The sequence below is a fragment of the Sparus aurata genome, chromosome 21, assembly GCF_900880675.1.
Source record: "Sparus aurata chromosome 21, fSpaAur1.1, whole genome shotgun sequence".
Taxonomy (NCBI): domain Eukaryota; kingdom Metazoa; phylum Chordata; class Actinopteri; order Spariformes; family Sparidae; genus Sparus; species Sparus aurata.
The window spans coordinates 32,241,041-32,266,828 of NC_044207.1; the positions used below are offsets into that span (position 1 = coordinate 32,241,041).

Consider the following 25,788-nt stretch of genomic DNA (forward strand, 5'->3'; position numbering starts at 1 on the left):
GAACCAGGACCTGATAATCTGTGTGACGTCAGGAGACATCCAGGACACTTCACGTCCTCTGAGCGTCTCAGTTAGATCCAGTGAGAGCTGCTGCGTCTCCGTCACACGAACCAGACGACTGGACCTGGTTCGTCTTTACTGAGCCGAAGAGTGACGTCGTCCACTAACACAGTGAGGTCACAGTGAGGTCACAGTGAGGTCACGACGCCATCACACACAATCAGCAGCACATTCCTGTTTGATCACTTTGATTATTTCTGATGTTTGGTTTGTGGATATCACAACTTCATCAGATTTTTGATTCAGTCTGATTCGATATCACTTCAGTTTCAGTTACAATTCAGTTTTTTCAACGAATGCTGTTAGTGCTACATGAAACTCTTTCAAGATGCAACATGTAAGAACTGTAAGAATAAATGTGACACAGATGATGAAACATGAGTTCACAGTTCAGCTGCTGAGTTCAGGGCTCAGATAATGAAAAACAGCAAAACAATTGATTTTCTGTTCTACACATCTTGAACTCCAACAAATGTTACATCATCATGATTTTAGCTTGTTTTCCCACTGAAACAGAAACGACTGTGAACCACTGAACAATCATAACATCGGTCACAGCATGCCGTGCTGTCTGATGTGTGTCGTGGTTCTGGGTCACTCACAGTTGGTGAGGTCGGGCGGGGCGAAGCTGTCGTTCATGAAGACACTGTTGGGTTTAGCCACTTTCAAGTAGACCACGTCAGGAGTGTTTTTCAAGGCAGTGACGGCGTGTTCGTGGGTCACCTCCTCCAGGCAAGCACTGTTCACCTGAACACAGAGGAGCGACACGAGGAACGCATTAATAACAACAACATGAGGGAAATGTCTACTTAAAGAAAAAGCTGTGGTCACAGGATGATTTTCAAACATGGAGACGTGATGAAGCTGCTGTGATCATCAGTCCTCAGAGTCTTACAGCCAGCAGCTTGTCTCCGATCTGCAGCCTCCCGTCTTTATGTGCAGCTCCTCCCTCGATGATCTTGGTGACATAGATGCTGTTGTCTCCCGGGATGTGCTGGTTCCCCACTCCGCCTGCTATACTGAAGCCAAGACCTGCAACACACCAGGACCAGGACCAGGACCAGGACCAGGACCAGAGGGGGGGCGGACTGTTAGAATCAACCTGCCACCACCAACAAGCACTTTACACAAACACTTACATCACTCCATCACGCTGTTGCCAATTTAGCGACGGCACAAATCAGGGCACAGAAACGCACTAAAGCATATTTTAGGATGTTTCCGTGGAAACGGAGGCTTTGTTCTCCGGCCCGGCTTCTCGTCTGAATAATCATGAGGCCTGGAGGGATTTCACTAAAGCTCCTCAGCGAGCAGAGACAATCCAACAACTCTTCATCATCTGCAGCTGCAGGACGCTCACACCGCTCCCCGTTACCTTTGGGTCCTTTCACCAGTTTGATCTCCATCACTTTCTCAGACACCGGTTTCCTCCGGCGGACGTAGAGTCGGACCAGCGAGCCGGCCTCCTTCAGAGCCTCCACCGCTCGGCTGTGGGTCACATCCCGGACGTCCGCCTCGTTCACTCTCAGGATGACGTCGTTGACCCTGAAACACAGGAGGACACAGACTGTCAGTCCGCTGGTCGAACACAACGATTCACTGCAGCTCGATGAGAATCCTGTCAGCTGAAGACACGGCACTGAAAGTAGAACTGTACAGAAGCAAATGTCTCTGATCTTACAGCGACCCGACACTGTGCACCGGTACATTAACAACACACACTTTATTCTATGTTTTGACATCTGCAGCCTGTATGAGGTCACGTTACAGCCGATTGATTAGGAAGAGCCGACGCTGCCAAAATATATAAAACATATACAGATAATAAATGTAGGCATTAATTAATCTATTACATTTTTCATAAATGTATTCTCCTGTTTTCTGTCTTCTGTGTTTATCTTTGTATTCATTTTTAATACTATTTCAGGCTCGTCAGAATCAGAACCGGACACAGCTTGAATATCAACAGAGAGCATCTCAGAGAATGTGAAAGTAAGAATGTGTTTGTTGTGTTTGAGGAACTATTTCTGGCTGCAGTCTCTGCAGGTTAGTGAAGAGCGTGGGCGGATGGATACTGTCAGGAAATAGGTCCAATATGTTGCTTCCAGAAATCACAAAAAAAACTCAAAATCACTAGTTTAAACTGATAGAATGTTTTTATCTCCAGGCTGTGGTCTCGTGAGACCTTCATCAGTTCATCAGACGGGTCAGTGAGGCCCGGTTTGGTTTCAGGGGTGAACATGATTGCTGCGGAAAAATCAGGCACTGCAGATAATTCACACTCAGGTGTTTATAGTGTTTTTGCATCGAACTGTAACAGTACCGGCTTTTAATTCCAGTCCAGGAGGAGCTCACAGTGTTCACACAGAAGAACCAAAACATGTAACTGTTAAAACCTACGAGCTGACAAACACCAGCTGACTGTGGTTCTGTAAGATGATTCACTTCTCCTCCTCTGATAAAAACAGATCCGACAGACTCGATGTGATCAGGCGACCGTCAGCTGATGAACATCATCACCGGCTCCTTGGATCCAGTTTCATTCATCATCTCAGATTCGCTCACTCTTCTTCTCTCCGTCCCGAACTTTGTGTTTTTACCGTTTCTGTCCGTCTGTGAGTGACCGCAGCTTTCAGTCGGACACATGAGCCTCACTGCTGACTGACAGACCGACAGACGGGGTTCATGTTGGAGGCAACCTCATCCCACAGTCCATCCTCCTCCTCGTCTTCATCACCTGGATCAGGTGTGTCAGACTCCGGCTGCTGCATTATGTATGAGGCAGTGAAAGGCTGCGGGACGCTGCAGGGGGTTCTGGGTAAACGACACCGGCTATTTACTGACGACTCTAAGAATTACCCGTTAAAGTCTTCAGTCAGACAAACTTCACCTGTTCTGTGCTGATTTTAACAGTCTGAAGTGAGATCACACAGGGAACCAATCAGCAGTTTGCAACAGTTTTAAAGGAGCAGTTCACCCAAAAAGTAAAACTCAGTCTTCATCTCCTCCGTCTATAAAAGTATGACTGTGATACTGAAGACAACTGAAAACATGATGCTGTTGTTCTGCACATGAGAGGTGAGATCAGGCTGCTGACTGACAGCCGGATGAACAGAACCAGTCATTTCAACACCAAAAATATTAAATGTTTGATTCGTTGTTATTGATGCGGCTCAGAACCGGTCCTGCAGCTACGCTCTCATGACGCTCGTCTCACCTGAGCCGTCCGTCCTGGGCGGCGGCTCCTCCAGGTATGACTTTGGTGATGAAGATGCTCGGGTCTTCACCGATGTGCGGGTTGTCTGTGCCGCCTGCGATGCTGAAGCCCAGTCCCGAGTTACCCTGGACAACCAAGACAGTCACCATGACGACCACAACAAAAACAAACAACAGATGAGCGATTACATTCAGCATCAACACATCTCACAGAACCATTCCTAACTGCTGGACCTTTATCGGGTCAGAACATAAACGTCAGTGAAGAATGTTTATTTGCTCAGGGTTCATGTGACCCGACCGTCGTTTCTACTTTGGTGTGTTGTTGATTGTTGTCGAGCTCCTGTCACTGACACTACACTTCCTGCAGGATTTCACATTAAAAGTCACCGGGAGAGAAGGAGCTGAAAAATGTTTGTGCAACACTGAAGAAAACAAATCAGCACAGCGACAGCGTGAAGGAGAGATTTATGTTTTCTGTCATTATAGAAAGACTCAAACCAACAACACGCTGGTCCGTCTTTCAGCACCGACTGACTTCCTGTCTGCGGCTCATTGGTTCCGACTCAAGACGAAAATCTTGAAAACGCGTGAAAACTAATATATTGTTGGATTTCTCTGTAGCTTCAGAAATACTGCGGTCATATTTCTACATTTGGAAATCTTTCAGATGAAGAAGCTTCAGGTTTTTATTTAGTAAAATCACAGATTGTTCTTGATCACTGAAACGGATCACAAACTACAACCTGAAGGTCTTCACATCAGAAGTTTCTTTTTCTAAACTCCTTCATCTGAAGCTCATAATAAACGCTGAGATAAATGAAGACGTCTTGTTTCATTGCGTCAGAATAAACTTGGAGCAGCCGCAGAGTTCGTGAACCGACGACACGAGAGAAAAGTGTATTTGTTGGGACTATTTTCATCTGCGAATTAATCCACACGTCGTCCCTTAGTGTGTGTGTGTGTGACTGAGTCAAAATAAAATGTACCTATTTTAAGTGACAAATAAAGAAAAATCAGATTTTTCTATTCAACCAACGTGATATAATAATTCTCCTCCGATGATTAAACTGCAGTTACAGATAATAAACCAACGAGTCCGAGGCCCGCGGGCCGACAGACAGCAGCACCGACGGTCGGACGGATGGACGGATGGACAGACGCACGGATGGACGGTGGTCTCTGTGGGACTCAGCTGGCAGACACAGATTTTATTTACGCTGCACTGAGAATAATTTGCACTTGAAGAAGCGCGGCTGAATTAGGACGAGAAAAAAAAGAGAGAAGATATACGAGAAGATGACAAAAAAAGATTTCACCACGGGCAGAGTGAGAGATTAAAACACAGCTGCATTCAGAGGAACACACACACACACACACACACACACACACACACACACACACACACACACACACACACAAACACACACACACACATTGTTGAGTCATTACGTCCTCGTCTCTTTTGATTCTGACAGATTTAGAAACTCTTAAAAACCAAAATAAAACCCTGTGAGGCTTTGAGGACACCAGCAGTGTCAGAACCTGAAGCTCGTGGGTCAAACTAGCGGTGTGAGCGGGCTGAACCCTGAGTGACGGACCAGCAGCTAACAACACGGCCGCGGCTCAGAGGGGAGCGAGGAGGACGGCTGTCGTCTTACCCTCTCCAGCGTGATCTCCTCGTACTCATAGTCAGCCTCCGTCCCGTTCACCTGCACACACACAACAGTCATCAGGTCACTTCTGTACACGACAGGTGAGTCACATCTTCATCAAACACAATGACAGGAGGGACACACTGAGTTCAAACTGCAGATTATTTTATTCCATCCTCTGGTGTGATAATCTGCTGAGACCTTCACAAGCTGCAAAGTGACGTCACCTTGAGAAGGTGTTTCAACCATCAACCGGCCGGTTTATCTCTCCGTGGTCAGAGGAGCGAACACGTCCACGTATCAGCGTCGTCAATACTCAGACAGCAGCAGCAGTAAGTCAGTGATTCATACTGAATATTTAAAATCTGATTTTTTGGCTCTGATACAGCAAATAATCTGTAAAGTAACTAGTAACTGAAGTTATACAATAAACACAATGTAAACAGTACAATATTTCCCTCTGAGCTGTCGTGAAGTTGAAGTATAAAGTAACAGAAAATGTACCTCAAACTGTTCTGAAGTGCAGTACATGAGTAAATGTACTTAGTTACATTCCATCACTGCTCTTGACACACTACTTTCTCACATTATCAAGCTTTAACTCTTTTTCTAATCTCCTGGAGGAAGCGGACGTGTTTCCTGGTGTCGGAGCTGAAGCAGTGAACTGATGTGACTCCTCGTTTCAACACAGCCGCAGTAATAAGCTGCTTTTCAAACCTCCCTTTCTTATTTTCTTAACATCTCGCTCTCCTGCAAATTAAGCTGGAAGAGATAAAGCAGCGTCTCGCTGACAGCAGCCAACATCTCCAGCTTCTCAGAGCCAATCAGAGGCCAGGCAGCTGTTTAGTCTCCAGCGCCAATCTAATTTAGACTGGTCCGACGCCAGGAGCGAGTCCGACAAGGACGGACCGCCGCAGGAAACTCACGGCGCTACAGGAACCTTGTACCCGTCCTTCACTTCATTTACACACAGAGACGAGCAGTGTGATGACTTCATTCATCAATCATTCTGATTACAGTCTGATAAAAGCAGCCAGTCACACGGCAGCGCTTCATCTGCGACCTTTAAACAGCAGCTGAGGAAACAATCTCATCACCAGGTTCATTTAGTGGCTGTTCTGGAGCTTTCAGTATCAAAATGATCATCTTCCTCAGCAGAGTGACGGGAATCCAGACTAACAGCGTCCTGGACCGCAGGGAGAGACCGGAGATGTTCAGTCAGGAAACAGACAGATTTATTATCTGGTGATTTTCTCTCAATCAGTTTCTCTCTCGTGTGACTGAGAACTGGTGAAAAGAAAACGTTTCTTTCAGGATTATCTTTGTAAATTCCTTCATTTTTTTCCATCTGCATCAGAGCCACAGAAACAAATCCATCTAGTTTAACTGCAGTTTGACTCAAATGAACAGAGACACAGATCATCACAACATTATTTATCTGTTTTTAAGAGCTGTTGAAGAGATTTCAAAACAAATGTGACAGAACCTCCTTTAGAAATCTGCCTTTTAAACCCTGAGAAGCTTCATAACTCCCAGGATCAATAGTTTATTGATATCAAGGTATTTGTCAAAAAAAAATGGTGATGTGTGATTTATAAAATGCTTCTGAGGAGTTTTCTGATGTGCCCTTAAAATAAGATAATATTTGCATGTTATATTATTGAGGAGAGCGCAGCTAACAGAGCTACGTGCTAATGGAGCTCAACACGCAGCAGGACTGACAGCGAGCTGTGGTTCTACTGCGTGATGATGTCACAGCAGCTCATCAGAGAGCAGAATATATATATGGACCATCAGATAAATATCAGCCGCCGCTGTCGGTGAACATCATCTTATTTACAGGCTGTCGGTGAACATTGATACCAAAGTGTGTCTGATTTTAGAAATATCATCTGTGACTGAAAAGGAGCAGAAACGACCAGCGAACAGGTAAGCAGGTGAACTCACGTATGGAGGCGTGTCCAGGCTGTCGGTGTTGACCACCACAGGAGGAGGGTTGGCCTGAGGAGAGAGGACACAGCACAGACGTCACAGGAGAAACACAGCAGCGTCCGCCGTGCAGCAAACCACAGACATCACTGACATTTCTCTCCTGCTGACACTACAGACCAGCTGGGGATCAAACAGGAAGCCGGTGGATTTGAGCAGAGATTAGTGAGGACGTACGTACATGGTGGCATTTCACACTGCAGAAGATGCAATGCTGAAGCATGAAGCCTGAATCGATCAAATCAAGTCCTGCAGGACGGAGATTCTGCTCCCTCACTTCTTCTTCTTCTTCTTCTTCTTCTAGCTTTAAATTCTGTGCCTGGCTCGCTCGCTCACTCTCTTTCTGCCTGCCTCGCTCGCTCTATCGCTCGCTCGCTCAGTTTCTGCCCGGGAGGAGCCAGATGGGCTCTTAAAAGTCATGTGGGGGAAGTGTGGCATTTCTCCCACTGTTTCTATCTCTAATCTGCTCACTTCATCAGAGCCACAGCTGGACGGCAGACACGGAACTAAACTCTACACGATGACAAGCAAACACATGAGCAGCCAGACGAGTGACGAGGTCAATCTATGGACGGATGGATGGAGCGGAGAGAAGAAGACAAGTGGAGGGAAATAAAAACAACAACAACAACAACAGAAAAACAAAAAAAAAAGGAAACCTGTGACGTCGGAGGGATGATGGTGGTCTCGGCTGCGATTGGCGAGACTGGGATCACGGGGATTATGGGAGAGGAGGGCGGGGTGGCCTCGGCCTGCTGAACAATAGCATGGTGAGGGGTCAAAGGTTAGACACACACAGAGCAGCACAGATGAACAGCAGGAGGACGAGTGGAGGGAGGATGGAGGAGGGTGTGTCCATGTTGACTGACAGGTGCTGTGACCGATGTGTGTTTGATTTCATCGTGCTGATGCGCCGGCCGGGTGGAGTTTGACACACGGGAGAGGGCGGCAGGGGGTCAGAGAGGTCGGCCAATCACAGGACGGCGCTCTGTGATTGACAGATAACCTGACACTTCTGCTTTTTGGACAATCCTGATGTGACAAACTCTGCCCATCTGCTGCTCCGAGAAGATTAAAGCCACACTGTGACCTGGGTCTGACTCTGTGTGTGTGTGTGTGTGTGTGTGTGTGTGTGTGTGTGTGTGTGTGTGTGTGTGTGTGTGTGTGTGTGTGTGCGTGTGCGTGTGTGTGGTAAATCCCTGCTCCCTCGGTACAGTCTCAGCAGGGGGTGGATGTCCTTTTTGTGATTATTGAATAGCAGCAGCAGATATTATAATCATGGAGAGGAGCTGGTTTTAACCCCGACAGCGACGCAGCGCTGAGGTCAAAGGTCAACTCGTTACAGCGGCAGGTTGTCGTATCTTATCTAATATCTCATCATTGAATATGTGAATTAATGTCACAGTATTATTTGTGTGATTAAGTAGCCTAAATTTTTATCAAAACAGTTGATGTTTGAGCAGAATTAATAAAACAAGTCGAAACTGTGACAGCTGTTGTAGAAACTCTCACAGCTTCTCAGTAACAGTAATTATTATTATCATCATTATAATCCTTATTATTAATGATATATTCATTTTGGTGGCTTTGGTGTTCATCATCATCAGTGACAGCCGTCTTTACAGGAATGTTAACAGGATGTTTATCAGGTAAACAAACACCTTTTCATTAGAACTCCTGTAAACGTCTTTAATAACGTTGAGTCTCGACGTCCGCTAAAAACAGCTTTGTGAGGACGGAGCGGATCGTTGTCGTGACGAGCATCAACGCCAGCGAGCCGAACCACTGCACAGCTGTTTCACCAGTCAGTCAGTCAGTCAGTCAGTCAGTCAGTCAGTCAACACGTGATAACTGACGACTTATTTATTGAGAAAAATACTGTAACAATAAACCTTTTCTGTTTAACATCAACATTAAACTGAAATCTTTTGGTTTCAGACTGAAAACTCCATGTTGGACTCTGATGAACTTATTTTAAGACTAATGATAATAAATTTAATCCTGAAACTATCAGGATTATTCCTGCTGAGTAATAGATTACTTAATGCTTAACATCGATGAGTTACTAAATGAGAAATGATCACACGAACACGTGTCATGAACAGCGACTGATGTTCTGGTTCTGTTCTGCTCAGGAGAGTCTGTTAAAACATGAACTCTGTCCTCGTGTTGCTGCGTTCGTCACACCAGTTTGTATTCTTTGGGAGCAATTAAGCCCCATTGTCAGCGGCTTTCCGAACGGCGCTCCAGATGTAGGGCTGGCGGATCAATGCGGTCGATGTGCGGGGGCTAATTTTAGCGGCTGTTGGTTTTCCATGGGCTCCAAGTTCTGCTGCTGCAGCACAACAATTAAGCCTCTTGGAAACAGAGCGGCACTTCCTGCCAGCAGCTTCACGAGGTCCTGCTCTTGCATAATAGAGGTCACAGAGCTGAAGGCCGCCGCACGCTCGCTGCTCTTACTGTGGTTGTACATGTCAGGTAGTTCAGTCTGACTCATGTATGAACAGTCTGGTTACATCCTGGAGAACAGGTGATTCTACTGTTCAAAATATAAATGACAATAAAAAAATTAATAAACAAAATAGGAATTAGGAAGCAGCGTCCACTACCTGTCTGCAGGTCGTGTCCAGTTCAAACAAAGTGTGATTTTTCCCTCATTACTTCTTTTATGAATGTATTGTGTTTGTCTAAACTGATGTAATTCAGTCATTAAACAGCTGCAGGAACATTATCTTTTAATTCTGACACATTAACATTATGTCGACTGTCTGATTGATGTCTGACAGACGACAGATCATCTTCATGGATCACACAAACTCTGATTCATCTGAAGGTTCCACTAAAGCCTCAATAAAACATGGACATAAAATATCATCAGATATGTTTTGGTTATATCACGATGAAGGCGGTCGAGCTCGTGCTCCCGCTACAGATGCTAACACTGTTAGCTCAGCAGCTCCAGCGGAGACTTCAGCTTAATAAAAGGTGTAAACGTCGTCTCATCAGATCAGTCTGTGATCTCGGGGCTTCTGCAGACTGAACTCAACGCTGAGTACAGAAACATTCACACAAACTACTGGAGAGAAAAATGATGAAGAGAAAAACAAACCAGATATAAAACAAGAGAATCTGTCCTGACAACAACACATGGACGCTCAGTATTGATTCTCCATAAACTGACACACTGTAGTAACTCAATCTGACTCTCTGACAGCTGGTCACACACACACACACACACACACACACACACACACACACACACACACACACACACACACACACACACACACACACACACACACAGTTTTTCAGGTGCTGCGGATCAGAAACTGAAGAGACCGAAACACTCAGCTGATCTCTGTGACTACAGTAATCTCGTCCTCAGACCGACTCGACCCGCTGAAGTTCTGAGAACATCAGAGGGATCAAAGCAGGACTTTTCTGCTTCTTTGTATTTCTACACATCAGCTGTTCACTGCATCAGCCATACAAGAACTTTCCAGAACTTTGACTTCCTGTCAAGTAAAAATGGATTAAAGAATAAGATCACAAAGCTGATCAGACATTAAACAGCAACACTGTTGCTTCTCCAGAACGATGATCACTGCTACGAGTCACAGAACTGTTTGGTACCAGTCATTCACACATCACATCATCCACGAGCCGGAGCGTAGGAGGGGTGAGCTCATCAAACCCTGCGACCCGACTCCTGCTGAGGAAGATCTACTTTCAACACCAGACCTTCATCAGAAGAACCTCCATCAGACAGAAAAGTCACTAAAGAATAAGTTGGACTGTGTGCAGGACTTCACTTCCAGCCAGCTCAGTGCTACAAGTACTTTTTGGTTTGGACTTGGTTCTACAAAGACAGTTACGATCCTACCTCTGACTGAGACAGAACAACACAAAAGGTCTGCAAACAGAACTTGTAACCGGTCTTGAAGTACCTTACTGAAAGAGAAGGGGACCCAGGGGATTTCCGGCCTGCTTGCTGCGTGGATGCTGCTGACCACTTTGGCGGTGCTCTTGGTCGGGCTTTTCTTCACGCTGTCCCGCAGGTTGAGGAACCGGCTGCGAGCTCTGCAGGACGCCGGCACCGTGCAGGCGGTGAATGTTGACAGAGATGCCTGAACCTGTGGACGGGTCGGCGGTGGCGGCGGCGGCGGCTGCTGCTGCTGCTGCTGCTGCCGGTGCTGCTGCTGCTGCTGCTGCTGCTGCTGCTGCTGCCGGTGCAGCTCGATGGCGTGCTGCCTCTGGAGCGGGTGCAGGTGGGCGATGGACTCCTGCAGGCTGATGTTGACCCGGTTCAGCTTCTTCTCGGCTCCGTTCATGGCTTTAGAGGTGAGCTCCTGCCGAGGGTAATGTGTGGTCATGTTCCTGGAGGAGATTCCCGGTTGGAGGAGGTGAAATGATAAATTATGGATGCTTCCCTCGGATGTAAAGAGGCTCGTTGGGTTGGCAACAGATCCAAACTCAGTCTGGTTTCTCAGGCTCCACCACCTCCTCCACCACCACAACACAATAACACTCCCTCTTCTCTTTCCCACGTCACCCCTCCCTCTTCAGCTGCTCTTTCTCTGTGACGCTCTGCCTCTCGTCTTCTCTCCTTCTCCTGCCAATTAATGGGCTCCAGTGAGCGTGGCACATGTCAGCACGAGGGGGGGCGGCTCCACTCGCTGCATGAATAATCGATGTCGCCCCCGGATTCAGACACAGCGATGTGCATGTCAGCGTCAGCAGCGAGGGCGGGAGGGGGAGCGACGAGGACTCCCGTTAGCAGGCAGAGCGCTGCAGATATTCACTGCAGCCGCTTTAAACCTCCGCTGAAGATAAAAAGCTGACAGTCCTGCTCAGGACTAAACAACGAGCTGCTGCTGAGGTGACGTTTCACACAATAAAACAGTCTCAGAGTTAAATAAAATAATGTCCTCACAGATGGAAGAATGTGAGTCGGGCAGGTTGGAAAGAATGAGACCATGAATCACCAAACGAACTGCTGCTGTTAGTTTCCTCCTGGTGAAGAGGGTTCATCCTCTGGGGAGCAGGACCTCCACACGACGAATTCCCTGTGACACTCCTGACTTTCACTGTCCTCTTCCTGTTTCCTCCCGCGGTCACAATCTCCCGTAACTGTTGTTTTCTAATATCATTCATCCAAGTCGAACACCAGCCAAAGTGTCTTTTATTTCCCTCAACTTTAAATGTTTTAGTTCACAGCAGCAACAGTTTGGGCCAATTACACACACACACACACACACACACACACACACACACACACACACACACACACACACACACACACACACACACACACACACACACACACACACACACACACACACACACACTTCACTCTGGGTGAATTATGAATGGGACAATGGTTTATACAACATAAAACATGTCCCAGAATAACCCACGTACTAGTGTTGACATGACAACAGGCGCTGTGCAGTTGGACAAATTTCAAAAGTGGATTTAACATCCAGGGAGGAGAGCCGCGGTTTGGTGGGAGGAGCGTTTCCAGATCTTTCCCTCTCCAGCATCCGAAACAACGAGCCGCCGACACCTCGTCTGGATCTGTGACAGAACTGGAACCATAAACCAGCGAACGAGCCTGGACCGTCCTGGAGTCCCTGAACACCTCCGGTCCACATCTGTACACACTGTTTCACTGCACGTCTGCACTGATTCTGATGATTTAAACTGTCATCTATGAACTATAAAGCAGGTTATCGTTTCTGGACTCACGACAAACGCAGCAGTTAGAGAGCGAATCAGAACCACAGACTGTTCTGAACGTGTGTTGGACTCAACACAGTGCGAGCGGGTCCGTGTGAGAGCCTGAGACCGTCTCATCAACACATCAGCTAAAATCTGACTGCACACACTGAGAGGAAGATTAGGATTACAGCCTCAGATCTGCTGCTGTGCATCTGCAGCTCCACCTACAGGACAAACAGGCCGGCACACGGCTGCAGCTGCCGTCACTGTCAACACAACACACATCCACCAGCCACAAACACAACCAGACACACAAACTGGGTCGTGGTGGCGCTGTTACGCTTGTTTCACATAACATGGACGGCATTAATATAAACTGAATGTCTTAAAACTTGGAGGAGGAGCTGTGGAGGATTAACAAAAGAAATGTTCCTTTTCCTCATTAATGTGCAAATTTATGCAGCCGGAGCTACAAAATCTGATCTGAGGGAAACTGGTTCATGGAGGAGGAAAAAATCACTTCATCACACCTTTTCAAAGTTTGGTCTGTTTGTTTGTCAGAAGTAATGATGTTAAACACACCAAATATATAAAAACAAGTCCAGTCAAGAGACAGGAGCAGCGAGACGAGCCGGCGGGCAGGAAACAAACAACGATGGACAAACAAATAAAAAAGAGTTTTAATAAATGAGAATTCTCCTTTGATTTGGCTGATGTTGACATCGTGTTGACATCGTGTTGACATCGTGTTGACATCGTGTTGACATCGTGTTGACATCGTGTCCAGCCAGATAAACAAGCTGCCACCTTATCAGCCTCAATCACAGTGTTGGCAACAACACAGGTGTGACAGTCACACTGAAACAATGCTGCTAATCACAAAACTGAGTCCTGATGGAGAGACGATCAGCAGACCACAAAGAGCTGCAACACCATAATCTAAACCTCTAATCTGAGTGTTGTTTGACCATTTAATCTCAGATATTTATGGAAAAGTCCCAGTTTCACTGTGTAGGCCAACAAGGCAGCAACATGAGCAGTGACACAAACGGACGGACCTGCACACACCTACAGCAGGTGGAGCAGGCTGCAGTACGTCATCCAGTCAGGAAAGGCCAACGATCGTCAGCTCAAACTGAGTGTAGAAGTTTGACATTGTTGTATAATATTTACATACTGAGCTCAAGAATTAACATCAATATTATATCCTGGAATACAGAACATGACGTCATCATCTGGAATGAAACAAACCATTACAAATGTCCTGAACCCAAAACAGGCTCAATGACAGAAAACCTTAAAGTCAGCACAGTACAAATACATCAACTACAACTCCACACAGAGCTACGCCAACTCCACACAGAGCTACGTCAGCGGACAATTTCCACTGGATACGTGTCTGCATCGTGCATCATGTCTGCATCGTGACGTCTCTGCCACGCCAGCAGAGCTGATGGTTTCACTTTAGTCTGTGTGTTGACTTCCAGCAGGTCCGCTGCGCTGCGTCCAGCTCCAGCAGTCTGAAGCACCCTGGATCAGATACACAGGACTTCTATATCTGGCGGATGTCGGAGCACGACGCAGCAATTCAGCTAAATTTAGCACCGAGTAGACAGGAAGTCAAGCATGGAAACAACAATATAACATCTGGTTACTTTTCAAAATAAAACACTGTGTTGACGCCAGCACACAAATCTCAAAAAAGAGACAAACACAAGCTCTTCTGCTGATCCTTCAGTAAGGAACACTTTGTGTTGTTGTTTTCAATAACACAGACCAATAACTGCGGTCGTGAGTGATCATGTGATTATCGCGGGAACTCCTCCGCCTTGTAACGCCAGCTGTCTACCGTACTGCGCCGCGGCGGACTCAAGACGCAACCGGTGAAGCTATGTAAACTCTACACGGAGCTACGTTAACCACCAACATGTTCTAATCTTTGTTCTGGTAAAAAACAACGCCCTGTTATTGATTTGATGACTGTTACCATTCAGCAACAACTTTTTAAATCAATCTATGTTGATTACAACATCAGGACAAATTTCAACTCAGTCCAGTAGAAAATAAGTGATTGGTGAGGTTTAGAATAAACATAGAAGAAATTACTAAAATGCTGAAATTTAGCTCAGAGTACAGCTGAAGGATTGTACAAGATCCTGTGAATTTAAAAGTTACAACATCTATTATTTCAAGAGCGTCCATGAGATGAACCTGGAGGCCTCAGGTGAGCTGGCATTTATATAATTTGTTGAAGTTAAAAGAAAATAACATTTCCTGATGAATCAGAAAGGAAAGTGATTAATGAACAACTGCGTCAATAACTGTAGGTCAGTTTATCCTTTACTGTACAGCAGTATGATGAACTCAAACTGTAGGTCAGCACCTCATAGCCGACAGTGTTATTCATAAACCTTCATCACACAACATCAACACCACGAGTAACTTCTCAGCCTGGAGAACTCTTGGCTGATGTTGCTTCTGTTTCATGCTAACGTTGACCGTCGTGGAGCCTGAAGCCAAACGAGGACACAGAACAAGTCATCGCACTGAGCCTACAGCCTCCCAAAGAAACATCACATGGATCATTTCCTAACACTAATTTTGAGTGCGGCTGAAAGTAAACTTGCTAAATAGTCGCCCGAGAGAGCCGATACGCCTAAACTCTCTGAGGATCTACAGTTTGGTCAACTTGCTGCCGACTGAATCACCCTGCGTATTCATCCACACACGCTGCAAGTCGACGGAGAAGAAAAAGCCATTACAGCACGTTAAACACTGTGTGAGGGATAAACACTGAGATCTGGTTAAAAAATGATCATGTTAGCTGAGAGATACAGTTTCAGCCATGTTGTGCCTCACAAACAAACTTATCAAAAATATAACAAACGTTCCACAGAGACGAGTTTCAGTCAACTAGTCTGTCATCCAGCTGGATCTCGTTTGCTGCTACCTCTCATGCTAAATGGAAAGATAACGGAAATCCTTCAATACATATAAAAGAGATCGTCTGTGAAACTGATCCGATGTGTCGGTGCCGTCTGTAGATCTTTAGCTTGTTCTTCCCTGGCTGATGGCGAGTCGTTTCATAGGTCATTAACCCGCGATGGGCTGCAGGTGGAGGAGCAGCGCTGTGGACACGAGCCACGGCTGACAAGACACCAAACAGATTACAGCCGTGAATCTGAGAGTCACGTCAGTCCTGCAGCTTCTCTGCTGGGACACACAGATATCATCCCAACCACCAGGGAACACAACGTCACAGACACCCTGTTCCACCAACCAGACAACACTCAAGTCCATTCCATTCCATTAAGTTCATTAAAAAGTCCAGTTCAGGTTCTGATAAACGGTGGTGGTGACTCAGTTCTGCTGCTGAATCATCAGAACAAAAGATGAACAGAAAACACTGGATTCTTTGATAAAACGTCGAAGCTACAAGGAGCCTGATACTGAAGAATTCAACTACGCCTCCCAAGATGCATCTCACTGACAACCATCCAATCACAGAGCTTCAAACTCTTGCGGTGAGCTGAAGATCAAGATTTAAGTTGGTTAACTTTCAAATTTGAACCCAATAAAAACAGGCTCGATAGGTATCACACAAAGATACAACACAAACCACAGAAACTGATATTACAGCCGGTGAAAAGAACAACAAATGTGTTACGATATAAATCTGTAATGAATATGAACCGCTTCTTCACTCTTGAACACTATACTGTATTTAGATTAATCTATTTAGAATTTAGATTATTATTGTGGCCTTTTCATAGTGTCATTCTGCAGTGCAGGTAAAGAGTGACAGGAAACAGGATGAGGTAGGTGGAGGGCCACGGGTCGGATCAGAACCCTGACCCGACGAGAGGACGGACTCAGATTCCGTCTAACAGGTGAATCAAGTTTACGTTGTTGGGAGAACTGGTATGTTATCTGTGTTAGTGAACATGTGATGTTGAAGGTTTTCCTACTGATGGAGCAGAACCTGGTTTCACTTCAGCTCAATGCAGCAGCAGCAGCTTTAGGTTATTTTCATTCTGACATCAAAAACGTCGAGGATCTAAACAAAATCTGAGATTTTCATTGTGGTCTTGACATAAAAATGAGTCCTATGCAGGCGTCCAACAAACCAACTCATTAAAGACCAGTATGACCAATAAAAACACTCCAAACTAAAACTGACAGCCCAGAATCTGAAGGAACAGCCATGCTGCTGTTAAATCCCAACAAACTAAAGATGAGTCTGTAACTCAAACTGCAGAAACGTATCAACTTCAGATGTCAAGTTTGCTTCTGTTGGATGCATGTTGGTGAGATAATTAACGAGCAGTAAGAAAAGAAAATGTTTACAGAGAAAAACCTGTTTGGATGGTGAAATGTGCAGCTGATCATCGTTTTAAGATAAAAATACATCTTTAAAATTTGTATTAAAGTGAGTAAAAATCTTTAAAAGAAAAAAAAAACTTGACTTACATATAACTTATATTTTGCTTCCTCAGCTTAAGTGTGTCCTCAGTGTGTGTGTGTGTGTGTGCGTGCATGTATGTTGGCGTGTGTGTTGCAGGCAGTAAACATGGAGGCGGTGGGGTAGTGCTGCGTGTCAGGAACCAGGAGGTTGCTAGGCAACGCCGGGGAAGGCATGTGCTACTGCAGGGGTTCCTCACATCTGCCCAGAACATGATGCTGCTGTTTATGCAGGTAAATCTCTCCACATCCACGCAGACGTTAATAAAACGGAACCTGACATCAACAGACGCACGAGCTCGCTCTCAGATATCTGCAGATACGACACACAGCTGCTGAAAGCTCTGGAACAATCACCAGCGTCCCTGATTCCTCAACATTTAAGGACACGCACACTGATCTCATGTTTAGATCTAACAACCTGCTCACAGCCGCTGCAGCCTCATCAACCAACAACCTCACACACACACACACACACAGCGTCCTGTTTACACTGAGTTTATCTGATGATGAAGATAACAACACATCAGTCAGAGACGAGGTCGTGGATGAGGGCGTTTCTAGATCTGAAGCAGATGTGAAGGTTTCTGCATGAATCCTGATCCACCACATGACGCAGCAGCAGCAGCAGCTCCTGTTGCAACTTTTCCACATCTGCCTCATCCAGCAGCGTCACATCCACAGCAGACGATCGATCAATATATAGCACACACACACACACACACACACACACACACACACCAGTCAGAGGAGTGTATGATCGCATGTGTACAGGCTGATGTTGTAGAAAATGACTCATGCTACTCGCTGCAGCACCTCCCCCTGCCTCCTCACCTATATGAGGATTTATATCTTGATGGGTGGGGGTCTCAGAGGGGGGGTCGACCTACCAGTAGGCGCCGGTGGAGCCGCTTGGTTCTCCTCAGGGTGCCCATGATGCGGCGGCCCATCTTTTTGGCGTACCACACAGAGTTGAGCATGCTGCTTGTTGCTGCTGCTGCTGCTGTGGTGAAGGTGGAGGTGGAGGTGGTGTGTCGCCTCCTCTGCGCCTCCTCTCGCTCCTGCTGCAGGCTGCGGGGTTGGCGGAGGTGGTGCTGGCTGGAGAGCAGACGATGGGAGGGGGGCTTCACTCCACCTTGTGTCCCCCCTTCCTCTTCCTCCTCCTCTTCCTCACAGACACAAACAGGGAGGCTGCAGAGGAGCTGACGGAGGTGACCAGCTGCTGAGACGCGGCGAGGTCGTCCTCCTGCTGTCAGTTACGAGCAGCGGCGGGAGACGGTAAGCGGTAGTCGTCTGACGCCGGACTTAATGTGAAAAAGAGCGAGAGGAGCCTCCGGGGGCGGATTAACCTGCCGGGGTGAGAGAGCATCGCTTAGCAGGCGGAGAGAGAGCAGCCGGTCGGCCAGCCTCCGTCTGTGTGGAGCAGACAGCAACAACAGACTGCAGGGCTGACGAGAGGAGAGACGACTGTGTGTGTCTCAGAGTGTGTGTGTGTTTAAAGAGAGCGCAGGCAGGGAGGAAATTAGTCCTCTGATCTCTTCTCTCTGCAGTCTGGAAACCTCACGCAGCTCCTTCCTCCTCCTCCTCCTCCTCCTCCTCCTCGTCAGTCCGCTGTGGGTTTGGTCGAGCTGACCTCTGTCCTACTTCACTTCTCAGACTCTCAGTCCCTTTTTCAAAAACCAGTCAGCAGGGGAATCTCGCGCCTGCAAACTGCTGAGTTATCACGGCTGTGACGGACAGCGTGGCGATCTGTGATGTGTGGATCGACCGTCAGGATGGCTGATCCAAGTGACAACTTACTGATGGTGGCTTATTAGCTGTTTAGCTATTTATACAGGCTGGAACTTAAAAAAATACAACTGAAATGATAAACTAATTAAATTAACTCATACCTTGGTCTCGTGCTGAGAAAACTAGATTCTGTTCGGCTGCTGGACGTAAATTAATTCCTAATAAACGATAGTTTCAATGAAACTGTTTTAATATTGTTTTACAGCCTGTATCTAAAATGAGGAACAACACGGTCGTCCTTTAATGCATCTTCCTCTGAACACCACCGGGTGGCGACTGTGAGGTTAGCACAGCTCGCTCATGTCCAGCTCTCTGCTGCAGGCTGGACCTGGACCTGGACCTGGACCTGGACCTGGACCGTCTGTTTGTGGAAATCTTCATGTTGGTTTGGGGAAGTGACGTCTCGTCTCTGAACATGTTGTCAAACAATGTTTTCTGTGTATCGACCGTACGCAGTGTTATTGACTTTGAATCTTGCTAGCTTAATGTTAGTTAGCTAGTCTGAAGTTTCCTCTGGTTGTTAACTCGTATCTGAGGAGTGTTACTGGTTCTGCTGGTTCTGTTTCAGCTCTCAGGTTAGTCTTCACTCCCAGGTGGTGCCAGTGAAAAAGCTTAGAAGTTGAATATTTTTTTGAACTTACATTTTCATATTTTTCCTTTGGCAAGTGAATCTTGTGTAACCTAATGATGCCCGAAAATACATTTTAGAGACTCCACTGAGTCCATTAATTCTGTCTGCAGCAAACTGTGTGTCACAGATATCCGACAGCTCATCTTACATAAAACGTACAACTAACAAATAACTAACAATGACATGTTTTTTTAATAAGTGATTATCAAATTGATCCTAATATCCAAACAGACGCAGCTGTGTGCCACCAGGCTGGATTCTGGTAAATTCAATCTTTTTAATCTTTTTTGAAGATTGTATTTAAAAACTGAACAAAAACATAATGTTGTTTTCACTTCAAGAAATGTTACTGTTATGTTTCAATTTTTATATATCTGGTTCATTCATACATATATTGGTTTTGGTTCAACATATTAAGTTTATGTTATTTAAAGAAGCCGTTTTTGTGTTTTAGTTTCAGGGACTTTCTCCCCCGTTGACACCTGAACTCTCTGCAGTTCTCATCCCTCTTTGTGTCAGACAGCTTTTATATCTCAAAGCTTCGAGAGCTTCTCATCAAAAGTACGTCTCATGTGGAACCACGAGTCTTTGTCCTGGTTGCACGACTTCAACACTGCATCATAATCCAGAGGATTACCTGCTATGCAGACGACAGCGGACTCTATATAGCTGCTGGTACCAATAATCTGACCTCTCAAACATTAATCACCAAATCAAACAGAGATCCTGTTTATCAACACAAAGACTTGTGGACAGAAGTGGAGGCAGCATTTTCTTAAACTTTTACATTATACTGGTCAGGTTTCAAGGTGTTGAGTTTAGCTCACAGGAGAGTGTATGAGTATGTCTGAACGATATTGACACGTTTTCCTTGAATATTATAATTCTTCTTGGTTTCAGGACCGTCACTGGTCACTGAAACTTGTGAAAAAGCTACAAAGTCCACATGTAAACGTTCGTGTGGCTGACTGGGTGAAGAACAGGACTCTCACCCAGTCCAGGGTTTAGATCCTGTCTGGAAAGTTTCGTTCAGTGTTTTTATGTTAAGTTGCTGTTTGGTGAAGTTCAGACAACAAAAATACTCGGTTAGGTTTCGGAAAAGATGGTTTGTGTTGTATTAGACACTTTCAGAAGGTTTACTCCTCCCATGTTGTTCTGGTCCGTTGTGACACTGACACACTGACAAACACTTTGGAACATAATCTTTTGGAATTGTGCTTTAAAAGAGTTTATGTCATGCGTCTTGTTTACCTGGATGATGTGTGCCAGATATCTTATACTACATGTTTCCTTTCTTCTTCAGAAAACAAGTGTAGGTAAAAGAGGGCTGAGAGGTCCTCTTCTTATCAGAGTCGTCTTATATTATGCAAATATCTTTTTATTTTCCCAACTGTGGTTTATCTAAAAAACTGAAAAGGAAAATTCAACAACTAGTCAAGTTATTAACTGATCGTTTCAGTCTTTTTTTCAAGCAGAAATGTTAAACACTGCCAGGTTCCAGCTTCTTAGTTTGATTGGATTTGGAGCCTTTCTTTGTCATTTCACTAAATAAAGAGTTTTGTAGTTTTGGACTTTTGAAAGAAGCTAACTGAAACGTCACTTTGGGTTCTGGGAGACTGTGTGTTACAGACTAATCAGTTAATCCTGGAAGAAATCAGCAGATCAGTCGTTAGTTGCAGCTCCTTTAAATATAATGTTTTTGATCAGTGAGTTTATGTACAAAAAGTAATAATCACAATATGTTTTATTTGTTTTAGCATCACATGGTTTTTCTAATCTGGGTCGTAGAAGGAAAAGACCGTCTGCTGTTTCCCCAGTAGCTCCTGAATTTCCCTGACATTCCATGACTTCCCTGAAATTCCAGGACTGCCTGGCTATAAATAGAGCTGGCCTGTCCTCCCAGCATCCTTTGCTGCAGCTGGGAATGAAGTGTAGCAGAGATGAGACGATGAAGAAGAAGCATTAGTGACAAGTCATTTCATGGCCTCTGAGTCCTTTGTCTCGGTGATAAACACACATCAGAGCTGCTGTAAATCTTTGTGTTGGGACGAACGCGAGGTCGGCTACTCTGCATTTTACTGTCACCTCCCTCACCCCGAACACAGAGCCTCACTAAATCTGCCCTTGTCCTTCTCTGCAGGTTCAACCCCTCCTCCTCCTCCTCCTCCTCCTCCATTTTCCTGCCGTCAGGATTTTCTTTGTCGGCATTCATCTCCTGTGTTGCCATGGCGCTGCTGAGGAGAGCGCGCAAGAGGCGGAGGAAGAGAGATGAAAAAATGAAAGGAATAAAAAAAAAGAAGTGTACAGTACGTCCTCCCAGCCTTCGGTGTCTTTGTGGGATGTGAGGATCCATTCATGGCGTTATCGCAGCAGAGGTGTCGGAGATAGCTGCCTGCTGACGTCAGGCCGGGGACGGGCCGCCGCCGCCGCCGCAGATCAGACGTGGAGGAAACAATGAGGAACAGGATGGAGAGATTTCTCCAACAAACTGTCAGCGTGAGCACAACGCTCATCGTCAGAGCAGCTGATTTTACCGCTGAGATGAAGGTGTGGAGGTCCGGCTCCGTCGTCCAGCTGATGTGAAGTACGACACAGAACTGGACCACATGACTGCACAGCTCTGAGTTTTCTACATCACAGCTGCAGTTTCTGGGTCCAACAGAATTAAGCTACAGTGGTTCCAGCAGCTCTGTGAGATGCTGCTTCAGGCTGAATACTGAAGAGATGATGCCAACACTGTTTTCTGCTATGGCGGCGCCAACATACTCAAACTACTGGTACCACAATCAACATCTTTGATCAGCGTGTAAACATTGTAAAATCAGTCATTAGAGCAACAGACACATAAACATGCGGACCTGATGAAAAGTCAGAGGATCAACAGTTATCACAGTTCATCCTGACGGGAACAAGAACGTCTGAACCACATTTCTCACAATCCGTCCATTAATTGTTCAGGTGTCTGAGGCAAAGTGTTGGACTGAGCACACAACCATCATCATCATCATCATCATCATCATCACCATCATCATCACCATCATCATCATCATCAACACATTCATGTCCTCAAAATGATATCGTATGATATTTTTATGCTACATCACGATACACAATATATATTTTGAAATCCCCAACAAAGGACTTCATAGATGCTACTGCTGGACAACAAAACCAAATACCTCATTCTGGCCTTCCTCCTGACTCAATGCTAAACTTGCGGCAGGTTTCCAGGGACGAGTACAGAGGTAACTTACGAGCTGAACCATAGCAGCCAATCAGAGAGGCGCCCTGAAGCAGCTGACGGTGCTGCCAGGTAAAGGTAGACATTAACGTTAGCTTGCATACTGATGATGACAGAAACCTTGAATCTCACCTCATTATTTCACATTCAGCTTTTGTTTTTTTTTCTCTTCAAGTTGTTTCACCACACTAATCTCCATTTTGTTTACGTCTGCTTCCCCATGAGATCATACGAGAGGGATCACATGTGAGTCCAGCTTCCGTCTGAGGAGACATGAAGCCTCGGCTGCTGCACAGAGCGCTGTTTGTTGTTCAATATAAATGTATTAATAATGATCGTGTCACATGTCCACTTCCCTCAACAACAAACCTGCCAAAGTGTCAGATGGATGTTTTAAATCAAGTCTCAGCTGCTTCGGTTGTTCAGCAGAATGCTGCAACTCTGTTTTACTGTGAAGCTCCAGAACTGTTCTGTGGGCTGCGACACTTCAGCTGACTTTATATCATCAGGAGGAGGAGAGGAGGAGGACCGGGTTTGTGTCTCTGGATGGTGTTTCAGGTGGACCTGACTCCTGGGATCAGGTGTGTAAAACAGTTGACGGAGGCTTTTTTCATTTGGATTTATTTGAATATGAATGTGGTGGTAAAACTTTTCTCTAATGAAATGAAATGTGTTGAGATGTAAACAATCTGACACAAACAGTCACAACACGACTGAAAATGTCATCAAAGAATCAGAAATATTATATTCAACAGTAACGAGGCAACACTAAAGTTTGGGTTACCATGACAACAGCCCAGCAGGATGGGGGGCATTTACCTGGATTGGGGGGTAGGGGTTGGAGGAGCAGGAGGGGAGGGGGCTGTCCTCGCCGTGGGGATAGAGGGTGGAGGGCGTGGGGGAGGGGAGCTCCGGGAGGTGCTGTCCTAACAGTGAAGAACCGTCAAAGATGCACTCCAGAGACGCTACCTACAGGATACAGGAGGGGAGGAGAGACGGAGTCTCGGAGAGGTCAAAATACAGAAAAGGCAAAGCAGGAGAGAGACAGATCATCCTGACAGAGAGAGCGGGTGAGGATGAGCAGGGAACGGGTGGACGGGATGTTTTCCTCTAATGTTTTGGAGGCTGACCGGATGTTCTGAAACACGTTTGCTCGACAAAAAATAAGAACTGTCGAAGCATTTCATGATTGTGATCAGTGTGACCTGACAGATCATCCAGTCACGAGAGCTCCAGCACCAAAACATGAAAAACACGATGAGGTCTGAAGGCTGCAGCAGCACATTCATGAGTATGAACCACAGGACGCTGAGACAGACGACAGCAGACGACACCTGAACACAACAACAACCGGGGACAACGGACACGAGTCCAACAGGTGAGGACACACCTGAGTTCTACCGTGGCTACAGAACAACAGCTCGTTATTATTAATCAAATTAATTACCAACCACAGCACACAATGAAATCCATGTATGCTAAAGTCTTAGAATAGATTTGAACTGATTGAAGAACATATTGATAATGTGATAACAAAAACTTCCAGAGCAGCGAAGCTCAAAACAAATTCTGAAAAGATGTTCTTTTAATTGCTTTCTAAAATAAATTATGTGTTTGGAAAAAGGAAACGAATTCTTCTGGTAAACGCAGGATGAATAAAAGATGTCGACACACAATTATCTAATATTTGATAAATGTACGTAGTTATTAAGGCTTGTACACATTGATTACTCAATTTAAAGATAATTATATATTATTTATAATATTCATTGTAGATGATCAAATATGGAGGACTGATACTGACAAAATTAAAACTAAAGAAAGAAAAACAAATCAGTCAAAATGTGATTAAATGCATGAATTTAATCTGTGTGTTAACGTATTTGTTGTTTCTTTAGTTATTTGTAGAATACAAAAAATCACATTTGATCAAACGAACTGTTTTCATCACAAATGACACTAAACTCTTCCAGCAAACAGACATCAGGTACGTTTACGTCCCGTGTGTTGAGACGAGCTCGCTGCTCTGAGTGTTCACATTAACATGTTGTTCGTCCTCCGGCCACACGGTGGCAGCAGAGCTTCACTGAGCGGTCTGAACACATCAGTCCTGCTCATCAGGCGTTAATCTCGTCTCATGTTCTCTGTTACCGAGACCACTGCAGCGTGAAAATGTCTGAACCGTGTGAATTAATCAACTCCAAACACAGAAACGTCTGAGGAGAGCGACGGCTGCAGAGACTCAGACGCTCCATCAGCTTCTACTTCTTCACTTTAATGGAAACTGTTTTCTACTAAATAGAAACAGAAGCAGCTGATTAAAACTAAAAGCTTCCCAAAATCGTAATAACGACACTTTTCACTTTTTCAGTCGACTGAGCAGCTTTTTATGTTTTATATTTGTAAAACAGTTTCTCTGTAGCATGACAACACAGATACCTCCGACATTTATATTCTTTTTTTTACTGCATTGTTTGTATTTAAATGTGTTAAACTGAATTTTATTTTAATCTTATTTAAAACTTTTTAGAGTTTTGCATTTCTTGAGGATTTGGTTTTCTGCTGCATTAACATGTATTATTACTTTGACTTCAAGCCTCACGATTACAATCATTACTGATCAATCTATGAATTATCAATATTAATCATCTTTTTAAAAAAAAACTAATTTCTGATACATCTGACTCATGAAATGTCAATAATAATGAAAAATTTAAATCACAGCGTCTGGACGCATAAAGAGAAAACCTTAAAATAAGATTTAGTATTTCATATTCAAGGACTTGACTACTCGACTCTAGTCAACAATTCCCATAATGCAACTGGGCCGGTCCCTGTTCAGAGCGTCCCTGCTGGATTAACAGCTGCATGTTTCAAACTTTACACCTCCAGTTTGTATGTTTGTCTCCAGGAGACTCATCAGGACCAGCTCGTCCTCACAGTTCAAAGATCTTTTTTAAATGTGTTCAACTTTTCTCCCAATACGGTTTTTAGTCAGGACGTTTTTTATGTTTAGTCTGTGG

General features: G+C 45.2%; 1 protein-coding gene across 20 annotated transcripts in view; it reads right to left on the minus strand.

Annotated features, from left to right (window-relative positions):
- dlg1b (discs large MAGUK scaffold protein 1b) overlaps nucleotides 1-25,788 on the minus strand; it is a 94,667-nt gene that overhangs the window by 18,348 nt on the left and 50,531 nt on the right. For 7 of the 20 annotated variants that reach the window (XM_030403604.1, XM_030403603.1, XM_030403605.1 and 4 more), the window contains 8 exons: nucleotides 23,585-23,734; nucleotides 7,580-7,675; nucleotides 6,879-6,932; nucleotides 4,938-4,988; nucleotides 3,278-3,402; nucleotides 1,436-1,605; nucleotides 956-1,092; nucleotides 663-807 (listed from right to left, as the gene is read on the minus strand). In XM_030403604.1, the coding sequence (XP_030259464.1) occupies nucleotides 663-807; nucleotides 956-1,092; nucleotides 1,436-1,605; nucleotides 3,278-3,402; nucleotides 4,938-4,988; nucleotides 6,879-6,932; nucleotides 7,580-7,675; nucleotides 23,585-23,734 (928 nt within the window). Of the gene's footprint in view, nucleotides 1-662; nucleotides 808-955; nucleotides 1,093-1,435; nucleotides 1,606-3,277; nucleotides 3,403-4,937; nucleotides 4,989-6,878; nucleotides 6,933-7,101; nucleotides 7,516-7,579; nucleotides 7,676-17,992; nucleotides 18,872-23,584; nucleotides 23,735-25,788 lie in introns of those variants that run through there. The other 13 variants (XM_030403615.1, XM_030403618.1, XM_030403617.1 and 10 more) reach the window with 6 other exon arrangements.